Here is a 12,958-nt window from a genome sequence, read left to right as displayed (position 1 = left end):
TTCCGTCTTCACAGGATTTTGCAATGATGCAGTCATCACCCAACCCCTACATATCCCAACGCCATTCTCATGTTATCAGAGTTCCACTGGGGTCCAGTACGCTCATGTGGCCTGGGACTGAGGTTGATCAATGTCTTCCAATTCTAGGAGCACAGTCTCCCAGTCCAGTGCCACGGGGATTTTCCTCCTCCCCCCTTCTTCCTCCTCTCTAAGGGCAGCTCCCTCTGCTCTACCCCATTTCACCACTTCCGTCCGCCATTGCTCCACCCTAGGCGCTCCCAGGGATTTCCACTGCATTGTGATTTTTCGAACTGCTATGAGCAGGGCCAAGTCTATAAATCGCAGTTTGGGCTTCAGCTTCTTAGGGCGAGGCCTGGCTCCTAGCAGGCAATACAACGCACTATCCTGTACCTGAATCTGGGTCACCTCCCGTAGCGTCTGGCACACCTCATTCCAGTATCCCCGCAGTCTCGGGCATGACCAGAGCATATGGAGGAGGTCTGCCTCGTCTGTGTTACATCTCAGGCATTGATGGGAGGCATTGGGGAACATTTTATGTAACCTCTTCGGAGTAAGGTACGCCCTATGAAGGATCATGGCGTGGATGTATTTAAATCTAGCCTTTCTGGAGACCCTCCTCGGGTGTTCCAGAGCCACCTGCCAGGTCGTGTCCGTGAATTCCTCCCCAGTATCCCGGGACCAGAGCTCTCTTAGGGTGTCAAGGGAGATCGCAGCCTGGGCCCTGATCCCGGTATACAGCCATCGGACCAAGTGTCCCCCAGTCCCCATGAGGTGCATTAGGTGTACTAGTTCGTGTTGCTGTGGGCGGGTGCGTAGGGGCGCCCATGTCGTCCTAATGTAGTGAGAGATCGAGGCGTGTAGTAAGTAGTGTCTGTCCGACGCCCCGGTCACCTGCACGAAAGTAGGGTGGTCTAGTAGGAGGTCGTCCCCAAAGAAGCTGCCCACCCCTTCAATTCCACTCGCCGTCCAGTCCCTAAGGGCATGTCTAGTGAGTCGTCCCTGTGGTGTCGGGATGCCGAGCAGTGGTGTGTTGTCCGCGTACGGCAGTGCAGCGGACGTATAAGCCAGAGCCTTCCTCCAGCACAGGAGGGCGACGCGGAGCAGCGGGTGGCACTCACGCGGAATCCTGCTTTTGGGTAGCAGTAAGGCATGTAATTCCCCTCGGTCTATACGGCCCGCTGTCCAACCTATCTCCTGGAAGTTCCTCCCCGACATTAATTAACTATACATAATAAAATTTACTTACTTACTTACCATAGAACAACACTGCAGAACTCAGACATTGCAAAGTGTGCACTTTTTAAAGTGAAAAGAATTTATATTTAAAAACGTACTTACCTGAACAATTTTTCTCTGATGCCTAAACATAGTTTTCTAAATTGGTGTAAATCTCCATATTGAGTTGTGTGTCTCTTTTATTAATCATTATGTGTATTTTGCAAATGGATTGCACGCCTCTGTGTTTAGCCTAAGGCTGCTCGACCACACTACCCCACTATTAGAGCACTTTGGGATTGCATAGCAAGCCGTTTTTCTCACATAAAGGAACAGTGGAACTGTTTCCATGGTATATCTGCTTACTGATATATCACATAAGGAGCCAGGTTCCTACCCTGCGTATCCTTTCCTAGGCCAGGTAACCCCACATTTCCACATGCATCACGGTCCATATCCATGGCACGTGTACAGATTAGTAAAGTGGCCAACCCAAGCAACATTTCGCCCAGCTTCCCCAGCCCTTCAAATGTATAATCTGCAAGCCCGTGCAACGTCACTGCATGGTGGGGAGCTTTGGGGCCACGTGAATGAAAGCAATATGGAGCTCGTTGAGAACCGGTTCCTGCGTCTTCTCACTAACCTCCCCATCAGCACCCCTCTCATTCCCTTTCGGTAAGACCTAGACCATGTATCACTTACTAATAAAGTGGGTCTTTGCCCATTACTGTATCGGCGAAGGGGTTGGGCATCTGCAAATTTTGTGTCATACCGATTGGTGCTGGAGAAGATTTTTAAACTACCTCGGGCAACTAGGATCCTGTGGCTATGGTTTATAAAATGTCTCCTTACTGAGCTGGGATGTGAGAATCTCTGGTCTACCCCTGAGATCGCATGTGAGATTGCAAAGTCCATCCTTCAGGGTTTACATAGGCACTTTGTGGATGCAGTGCTCTCAAGGAATGGGAGGGTGGGTTTTCTCACTATTGCTTTCCTCGAGTTCAAAGAGGTATACTCCTTTGAGGATTTCTGGATGAGATTGAGCCCCTTATTACTAAAGCTCTTTACAAGTAATTCTGGTTTGGGAGTTTAGATGCGTTCATTTACAGCAATTTTGCAGCATTACCTATTCTGATTCAAGTATGTCCTGTCTGTCCCTTTTGTCCCTGGTTTATTAAATGAATCGACCGTGTTGTCATTTTTTGTCCATATTATCATGGATACAGGAAAAAGTACTCATTGCTGCTTTGTCGTAAGCTGGGGACTAGAGATATTAGCACAGAACTAATATCTGTCAACCGATTGCATGTGCTGTTTCCCGTTTCTGTTAAATATGTGGCGGACTAGACAAACAAAAGCTAGCCTCTTGAATAATGTAACTCTAAGAAAAAGTACCGGCGTGTAATGACCATGTGCTGCTAGTGTATAATTATATGTATTTTATTCCATTTTAGTGAACATTTGTTTTAGATTTTGAATGCAAATATGTAAATCCTGCTAATAAAATGCATTTTATGCATTGTAACAAATTTTAATTATTTGATTTCATGGTTGGAAATATTATATTGTACTGATATAGTTCATTTGTAAGTGTTTTTATGGCAACTTTGCTGAATAAAGATTTATGAACTAATTATATTTTGGACAGGACCGGCTTTAGCACTGGTGGTGCCCTGTGCGACAGCGTTTGTTGGTGCCCCACACGGACATCCTCACTACCATCCTTTCGCAGTGCCCCTTTAAGTCTCCCTAACCACTCTCTCTCAGATGTATTTAAGCTATACTAATATAATAAAGAGAGAGCCCAAACGTTTGAGGCGGGTAATCTCAGGAACCACAGCACCAATCACAACACCCAATACAGCGTTGGAAAGGGCAGTTGCAGCAGAAGGACATAGGCTATGCAGACACCCACCATATACATTTAAAAGGTAAAAGAACCGTGCAAGACAAGTAGTCCCTTGTGGGCGTGTATGCATTGTGCTGTGGGTGTGTGCTGGGGGCGTGACAATCTCTGGGGGCATTCCGTCACGAGTGTTGTTTTTTCTTCCCAGGTTCTATACATTCCTGCTCCCTTTAAATAGTAATTCAGTGGAGGTCCCATTCTCTTAGAACCACCCCAAGCACAGTTATGGGCAAAAATACAACTAAAAGGCCCTGCAAAGCATTATGGGATAAGATTAGCATCATTATTAGCATTCATGAAAGGGTTTCAATGTTTTTAAATTTAACTCATCAGGGACATCTTGGGACAACGAGGTGAACTGCAGCTTGATGAATAATATTTTAAATGCTATTGCATTTGCCTCATCAGGGACATCTAGAGACGACGAGGTGAACTGCAGCTTGATGTGTAATATTTTAAATGCTATTGCATTTGCCTCATCGGGGACAACTGGGGACGAGAGGTGAACTGCAGCTCTTTGTAGAATTATTTGGATACTATAATATTCACTTCCCACTGCTAATCTCGTCCCATAATGCTTTGCAGGGGCTTAATCTCAAAATCATCACCTCTCTCACTGCTTGCTGGAAGGTAATTTCACTTTTGTGAAATGACTATATGCATTTTAGCATGCAGAAATACTGGTTATTTTACCTTGAATATATGAGGTCTCTGTTTTAATAATCGGAAATCTGACGGAACGAAATATTGCGGATGTATTGTACCAAGTACGCGCCAATTCGGCCCACCCCTACTTTAAATACCCCTGTACCCCATAATCATAACCCACCCATATTCTATAAAATACCCCAACACCCTTAAACACTAACCCATCTTAACCCTATAAATATACCCTGTACCCCAAAACCCAAACCTATCCCTAAACCCTAAAAATACCCCTGTACCCCAAAACCTAAAGCTAGCCCTGAACCCTATAAATACCCCTGTACCTCTAAACCCAAAACTACCCCTGAACCCTAAAAATACCCCTGTACCCCAAAACCCAAACCTACCCCTGAACCCTAAAATACCCCTGTGCCCCAAAACCCAAACTTAGCCCATAACCCCTAAAATACCCCTGTACCCCAAAACCCAAACCTACCCCTGAACCCTAAAAATACCCCTGTACCCCAAAACTAGCCCAGAACCCTAAAATACCCCTGTATCCCAAAACCCAAACCTAGCCCTGAACCCTAATACCCCTGTACCCCAAAACCCAAACCTAGCCCTGAACTCTAAAAATACCCCTATACCCCAAAACCTAAACCTAGCCCTGAACCCTAAAAATACCCCTATACCCCTAAACCTATCCGTGAACCCTAAAAATACCCCTGTACCCCATAACCCAAAACTATATCTGAACCCTTAAAATACCCAAACACCCCAAAACATAATCCTCAGTACCCCAAAACATATACCCCTATACCCATACTTGCCTTATCCAAACATTTTTAAAAAAACATGCTCTTATCATTCATGCATTTACAACGAATTTCGTTGTAAATGTATGCGTGGTAAAAGCATATAAAATGTAATGCCATGCGTTATAATGGCATTGCGGAGTCATGGTACTTTCGTAATCAAAGTATGCGGAGTGATGGTATGCGGAAAGAAAGTTGCGGAATAATGGGTGTTTACCCTCCCCCATAAGTACATTGGTGGCACGGCGGCCAACATCTCCAGCAACATACTCATATTTTTTCACCACCGATTGGAAAAATGCACAGGTCTCGCTCATTGATGCCCAGCACCGACATACACTTTTAGACACACTTCCCACCACAAGTTCTAGAATTGCGAACTTTAGAGATGGGGAGCTACGTTCGAATCTCGGCATGAGCTCAACATCCTGTGATTCCAGGCAAATCGCTTTGTGGCGCCGCGGCCAGGGCGACTGACGCTGGAATCTGGGGATCACGGTTCGATCCCCGGCTCCGGCGGCAGGTTAGCCCAGCACCATGTGACTCTGGGCAATAGCTCGCTTAATCTCCCCGACGGCCCCCCAGCGCCTAGAGACCCTTACGGGTGATTGTGCGCTTTACAAATGTGGACTTTACTTTACTTTACTTTTTGTCTCCCCGTGCCTACCACAAATGAATGTGTTCTTCTGTAATGTAAATTGTGCTCATGCCATGTTGTCGAGTTCGCGCTATATAACATTGCAAGGAAAATAAAGTAGGGAAACTCGAGTTCACACACTACTGAACGCGCACTCTTAAGTGCATCAGCAGTGCACTGTGAATCGGAGCGTTTCACAGGCCTGTCACAGATAAGAAATGCTATCAAAACGAAATCCGGCAGCAATTCATACCCGGACAACGTCGGGACGGGCTGCTAGTTAGTTATATAGAGCCTCCTATACCAGTGTAGGGTGTCAGAATACTTTAGGAGTGCTTGGTCTGGAGAAGCACAGACTCAGAATTTAAAACTTAACCCCATCGTTTGGGGTTACATTTCATAATGAGGATTTTTTATTTTTACCAAAATAAACCCTTTTTGAAACATTAGAATAATGAAAGACCGAGGAAAACATTATAATGTTCTAATCTATAGACTGGATTTTGCATGCAGCTCTTTGACAGTTATTAGCTCACAATTCCATGTAAGGATTTTAACATTTACACTGCTAGTAACAAAAGGAATTCTCTGACAAACGCACTGACCTATTTAAACTATATGCACTTTCTGATGTGCATGGTTCACATTCTTGGCGGCAGGCACATTAACCCTCTGTGCTATCATAAAAATGAGTTTAAACTTCCGCTAGACAAAACTCCTTCTCTCTCTCCAGGAAGTACATTAATCACTGTGGTTATCTTGACATTTTTATTGTTGTATGAAAATTGCCGGGGGCCAGCAATGTAGCAGCAGGTGCTTTTAAAACCGTAAAATACTTCCAAACACGGCGCCCCCTTAAAGAGTCAGCACCCGGTGCGGTGGCACCAGTCGCACCACCCTAGAGCCGGCCCGGATTTTGGAGTAGATATATGTACAGGTAGATATTTCTGTGGTTGTCCTTGTGACATAAAACCTTGGCAAGAAGATGCACTCAGGAACTGAGAATACACAGATTTAAGTTCATCTATGACCCTTCAATGGAGTGCTGCACAAACAACGGCTTTCTGGTGTTGGCGCTTTTCCTAAGCTGTGGCAAACTTAATATATCTAGGTATATTCCAAACTGCTTTAAATGCATGCCTCGTTAAATGCTTTGTGCTGGACTCAATATCGACCTGAACGCAACCCTTAAGCAAACTCTGTAGATTTTGAAGGGCAACTGAAGGTCTGGGCCCACAGAATGACCATAAGAGCAAACCTCACAGAACACCAACTATAGCCTTCTTTCAAGAGTAGTCTGAAAAGTTACTTCCCCTCTTATAAATCTACAAAAGGACTTCGAATGAACACATATAAAGCACTAACACCTTCTAATTCCTATAGGTGGACCTTTACGGCTGCATGGGGTAATACAGGGGGAAAAGAAATACCAATGGGAGTAATTGTGGCATTATCTTCAGAAATATGCACAGCGCCTGGAGAATAAGGTGACTCAGACAAGATAATGTGTAAATGGTACATGACTCAGGATGAATTCCAACGTATGTTCCCGAATACAAACTGCAAATTTGAGAGAAAAAGCGGGCAGGGGCCGGAAGTACTATACATGTGGTGGTCATGTCCGGTCCCGAAAGTTTTATTGAAGAGCATGATAAGTCTTGGAAGAAGGAGCCTGGGGTTTCCGTTACCAAATGTCTTACTGGTAATATTGTTGGGTTTATGCATCACTCTTAAAGGAGGCCTCACAAGAAACTGTTTTGTAATCGTCCATACACTGCTAGCAGCAAAACAAGATATTGCAATCAGCTACAAAAAAAATATACAACAAATGGGCAAGAAGGGTTTTAGTGGCACTAGATAGGTTGACACATTATGATAGAAATGAAGCACATGGAAACCACGTGAAGACTATCCGTGTCGGGGCACACCAAATTTGTACTGCCCCAGATCATTGAGAGCATTGAACTTTTCTTTGGTTGACGACCAGACTAATTTATTTTTGTGTATCGAGTATTTAGTTACTCATGCTACATCAATGAGGGAAAAAGTAAGAAGGGGATACTGGTACCGATGTGTACTATCAAACGCCCATGGACAAAAAACTAAGATGAGAACTAGGGCCTGCTATATGATAAAAACTAATTTAAAAAAAAGTGTTTATAAAAAAAATAGAAAATAAATAAAAAGAGTGAGATGTTCCTCAGAGCTTGGGAGTTTGAAACTTAAACTAATTCACATAATACAGTGTATATATCTTGGGGAAACTGAACACGTAAGATGATAAAAGACACTGTTTTCTAGTTGTTCATGAGGGTCTTAGATACTGCAGAAACTCTGGCTTACATCTGCCAGTGAATCTATTAGTAGCTCAGTGCTGGAATGACTGCAAAGTGCAGTAAGCCTTAGGGGAGGTGGGGAGGAGAGACTATGTAATACATGGGCAAATTGCAAAGCTGTACTGTTGAAACAGTAATTTAGCTGTTATGCATTCAGGAATTTGGTTGTCACTGAGAGTTGGATAGATGTGTCATAGCTTGCCTTTGTGAGCAGTGAGAACTTCAGTCACAACCAAACTGCTTTTAAACGAAGGTCAGTATCGACCTCTGAAAGCAAAGTCACATTTTAATAAGAAAAATATATGCAATGTTTGATCTTAACTACAGTAATACTAATTGTGAGAAAATGCCCTCTTTCTGCATTGCAGCCCCACTTTTTGCTGAACTGCTGATGTGCTTTGACTAAGTATGCGATGGGCTCCTGCCAATCAGGTCCCAGGGCCTATTTTCTTTCCCTAAACCTGCATTTAAATAAAACCCAATTGGCATCTCTGGCCACAGGTCAGCCCCTGTTAAATGGTACCACAGTTACCCAGGGCACTGGGACCAAGGAAGACCTCTAAGGGCTGCAGTACTTATTGTGCCAACCTTAGATGCCCTGTACCATTACACTCACACACTGCCTTTGCAGGCTGCCTTTGCAGCCAGCATGTTTTGGTGCAGAACAATGCCTACAACGTCCTGCCCTGGCATAGATCAGTCACACCTCTACCTGGGCACATTATACCAGTAATGAGGGTACAGCTGCATGAGCCCTGTACCCCTACAGTGTCTAAATCCATTCTTAGACATTGTAAGTGCAGTGCTGCCATTAAGAGTATATGGTGCTGGGAGTTTGTCATTACAAACTCCACAGCACCATAGTGGCTGCACTGAAAACTGAGAAGTTTGGTATCAAACTTCTCAGCACATTAAACCCACACTGATGCCAGTGTGGGATTTAATGAAAATTGCACAAAGAGGGCATCTTAGAGATGCCCCCTGAAAAACGACCTACCACAAGTGTCACGGCTGAGTGGCTGCTTTCAGCTGCCACCACCAGACATGTTTCTGGACCCCTGGGTCGAGAGCCTGCTGCTCTCGGGAGCCTGAAACAATGCACATCCTGGGACGAGGTGCAGAGCCTCCTCCCCCAGGATAAGCAAGGTCCACGGAGGGGAAGCTTCAAAGGCTTGCTGCCTTTGTGAGATTTCTCGGGCTACTTACTGCTTTCAGCAACTGGTCCCCACTGGTTCTGCCAGCCAGTTTGGGCGGGAGAACGGTGGGAAAAACAAGTTTGGAAGAGAGGTGTGCCCACCTCTGCCAACTCCACCCCTCAAGTAGGGAAGGCGAGGTGAAGCACAACTCTCAGTCCCCGCCATCTTGCAGATGAGGGGACTCAGCCAACCAAGGAAAGGCTTATGCTCCCCTCCCACTGGAGGGTGGCATAATAAGAGGTGTACCCACCCAGGGAAGGGACCCATTGGTCCAAACCTTTTACCTACCTGTAATGCCCCTAAATCGGGTATTTAGGGGCAACCCTGAACCTTGCTTCCTCAGACAAGAACCTGCAAGAAGAAAAGAAGTAGAAGAACTGAACAGCCATTAAAAAGCTAAAAAGAGGACGACGTCCACTGACTTGGCCCCAGCCCTCCCGGCCTGTCCCCGCCTCGAGCCTGCTCCAGCGAAATCCCGGTGTGGCCTGCAGCCAGCAACCTTGAGAAACACGGAGGACCTGCCTACCTTCAATCCCAAAGACTCTGCCTCCTGCGAACATCGGATTTGTTCAAAAACCAGACTCCAGCTTCGCAAGGTTCCGCAAGTTTACACCACTCTGCACCCATCGCCCACAGCCTGGGTTCTAGTGGCTCAACACCAAGAGGTGGTCTCCCCGGCGATCCTGACCCAAGATTCGGCAACCCCTGAGCTGCCTCAAGCCTCCAGCTGATGCCTGCAGCTTCAAACCGGAAGGCCCCCCCCCCCCCCAATTGCGACCAGGAGCTTGTAAGAAGATCCGACCCTAGGCACCCCTGCACCCGACGCCCCACGGCCTTGGGTGGCCCAACCGATGGTGCCTTACCAACCCCCAACATTCCAAATCATCTCTCCAAGTGGTGGTCGCACCCAGAAGAACTTCGTCCCCGAGCCTGCAGTGCTTTTGCAAACCAGAGACTCCCCATTGAAAGTTACAGGCCACCCGATGCCAAAAGAGGACTCTACACCCGGCCGCCTCAGTGCCGCTGAGGGTTCAACTTTTGTACTGGCCTAAATCCCCATTTGCCCTGAGCTGAAGTCCAGGAGCTTGGCTCGTCACCAGCCACCAACCGGAGGCCCCCAACCCCATTGGATAACATTGTACCTCAGCACTCTGCATCTGGCCGCCCTAGAGCTGCTGATGGTGTAACAAGAGTGCATCCTTGACCCTGGGGGACCTCGAGTCTTACCCCAGAGCACCAATTCCCACAACAAAGTACTTACCTTTAAACCGATAACACTATTTTCCTCCGTAGGATAACAGACTGTTTTTCTATGAAAAGTTTCTGCTTGGTGTTGGAAAACCTAAAGAAATACTTTAAAATTGTACTAACTAACAAAAACGATTTTACTTACCTGTTTACAGGAAATGTTCGAGTGTAGTATTAAGGTATACTACACTGTGTAAGAAAAGTAATCTCAAAAGTAACACCTGTAATTTTACTAAAAATCCCATTCAAAGTATATGTACTGTATCCTGAAAAGCATTGAATTATCAATAACACCAATGAATTATCAGTAACACTATTGTGATCAAATCAAAGTACATTTACCATTGCAATTCAAACTGTGTTAGAACGGTGCTATCTAACTTTACTTCTGCCTACCTGTGGGGGTCCACTGGACTCTGTGCACACTATACCTCACTCTGGTATAGTATATACAGAGCCAGCTTCCTATAGAGTGTATGCATGTGTATATCTATATATTTTACAATATTCTGTAAATGTGAAGGAATTTGAAATGAGATTAAGTTGGTGTCCTCAGATTGACGTGTGGGAGCAGTGCAAGAGAATAATAAATACTATAGTATGTACAATGGGTGGGCCCCAATGAATTTAGATAACCCTTTCCCATTAAAAGTGAATACTAGCTTCTGTATTTTTGTGTTTTGTTTTGCAGGTCAATTAATCAACATTGCTTAGTCCGGGTTCACCAAAGCCTAATGGGTCAGTGGGGGTCCCTCGATTCCATTAATGATTAAGTGGGGCTTCTGAAGACAAAAGGTTTAAAACCCCTGTTCTAAGGCAAAAACAATAATACGTAAATGCCTAGGAAGTCACCAGCTGTGCAGCCAGACTGGGGCAAAAAAGCAGTTTCAACAAAATGCAGGAAGCAAAGCTCACCGCACAGCCCTGGTTGTAGAAAGAGTGTTCGCTGCGAGTTTGGTTTGGAATCTTTACCCTGCTGAGTACCTGCAATCGTTCTCATAAAGACAATGAATACTTTTATATACTTTTGCACTGACTTTCTTTGAGACATACATTCTGACAGCGTGCGCTGATGCTGGGGGCCACAACTCAGGTAAGGTGATGCAGTTTTGTCACTGTCATTTTGATTAATATGTGCTGGACACTAAAGAAGGCGAAGCAGATTCGACTACCTGGTCATTTCTTTCACAACACAGTCCAGAGACATTGACAGGTCCAGATACACCAAGAGTACAATTAGGAAGTTTTAAGATGGCAAGCAGGGCCCAACTGTTTAGAGTTTTATCTGAATTATGCAAAATTCGAAGACTTACTTTAGAAAGCAGGAAAGTAATTTTGCTATAAAATCAATTTAATGATTGAAAAAAAGCAAAGCAAGCAATTTCACAACCTACTGCACCCCAAAGCAGAGCATCACCATTGCTCCATCACCTTAAACTGCTGGTGATCATAACGGTCATGGATGACGGCGAAGCGCAGGTCGAACCTTCTGCACAGGTCGAAGACATGATCCGTCTCAGCCTTGGTCCAGCCGTCATCATGCAGGTACAGCTGGTACTCCTGCTCCGAATAGACCGGGATCTGCACAGTCTGCAAATGGGAGGGAGGAAGAAAGATGGAAGGAGAAAAGAGCAACAATAAGTAAAGGGTATTGAAAAAGATTAGGGGGGGTCAAAGAAGGGAGAGAAGAGAGAAGGCGCAGGAGAAATGATGACAAAAAAGATGAGAAAGGCCACGGTAGAGGATATATTGGCACCGGTGTCATCCTTACCTGCATATAAAAAAAGCTGGTACTGCTCATTCAGGAAAAGAATGAAAACCTTCCTAGAGGAGCTGTAAAGCCGATGTAAAGTTTCTGTAGAAAACGCCTATGCCTTGGGTGGCTTGGTCCAGCAATTTTTGATCGGCACATGTACGGATGGGTGAAGGAGAGCAAATAGACCAGTGTCTTCTCTCTGACAATTTAATTTATGATTTTTACTCCCTGCAATCCTCATTCGCTTCCAATATTTTAAAAAGATACGGTCTGCCATTTATCAGATGCTGCTTTGCAACCAAGCTAACCTACTGACCGGAGGGGAGGGTCCTGTGTGTGAGAAAATAGGGTTCTGTTCCAGTACTCCCCCGCTTTTTGCCTACCTTTTGGTGAAACTTTGATTGGAGAGTGCTGGGTCCTTGCTGTCCAGGTTCTGAGTACCAGTGTTCTTTCCCTAAAAACATGTCCTCAATTGGTACTTGTGCCCACCATTAAGTCCTTAGTAAGTTGTATTGTGGGTCTTAGGGCCTGAAGGCCGAGTAGGGCCCCCTCACTAGGACCACGCCACTGCCTCTGCAGCTGGCATGTCACAGTGAGGTAAAAAAATGAATAACCGAGTAGACATTGCACTGTGCAGGTGTGCCATGCCAGCTAGCACTGCCTAAGATCTAGGTAAGTCACTCCTCTAGAAGGCCTTACCAGTCCTAAGGCAGGGTGCACTATATCCCAGGTGTGGATGAGCAGATATGCCCTACAGTATTCAGGTCTAGTCCTTAATATTGTAGGTGCCAGGGTTGCCATAGAGAGTACATGGGATGGAAACAGGACAACTCGAGTTCCACAGCACCATGATGGCTTCACTGAACACCATAATTTTATGGTACCAAACAGCTCCTTGTAATAAATTAGTGTGATTTATTAAAACATGTACTCAGCGAGCACCTCAGAGCTACCCCCTGAAAACCTACTGACCCTGGTGTGGGCGCTGACAGGCTATAGGCCGTCTGCCACACACAGACATGTTTCTGCACCCCTGGGAGGAGAGCCTCTGCTCTCTGGGACCAGACACAATGCACACCTCCTCCCTCAGGATGGGCCACTGCTTTAAAAGGGAAGCTTCAAAGGTCTGCTGCCTTTGTAATGGGATCTGCAGCCTCTGCTAGTAGCAGCATATGGCAACCCC

General features: G+C 45.5%; 1 protein-coding gene across 5 annotated transcripts in view; it reads right to left on the bottom strand.

The window, feature by feature from the left end:
- DMAP1 (DNA methyltransferase 1 associated protein 1) overlaps nt 1-12,958 on the bottom strand; it is a 588,998-nt gene that overhangs the window by 434,708 nt on the left and 141,332 nt on the right. For all 5 annotated transcript variants that reach the window (XM_078663550.1, XM_078663471.1, XM_078663703.1 and 2 more), the window contains exon 6: nt 11,451-11,609. In XM_078663550.1, the coding sequence (XP_078519676.1) occupies nt 11,451-11,609 (159 nt within the window). The remainder of the gene's footprint in view (nt 1-11,450; nt 11,610-12,958) is intronic.

Source organism: Lissotriton helveticus, chromosome 1_1, assembly GCF_964261635.1.
Source record: "Lissotriton helveticus chromosome 1_1, aLisHel1.1, whole genome shotgun sequence".
Taxonomy (NCBI): Eukaryota; Metazoa; Chordata; class Amphibia; order Caudata; family Salamandridae; genus Lissotriton; species Lissotriton helveticus.
This window is presented reverse-complemented; position numbering and strand designations above follow the sequence as displayed.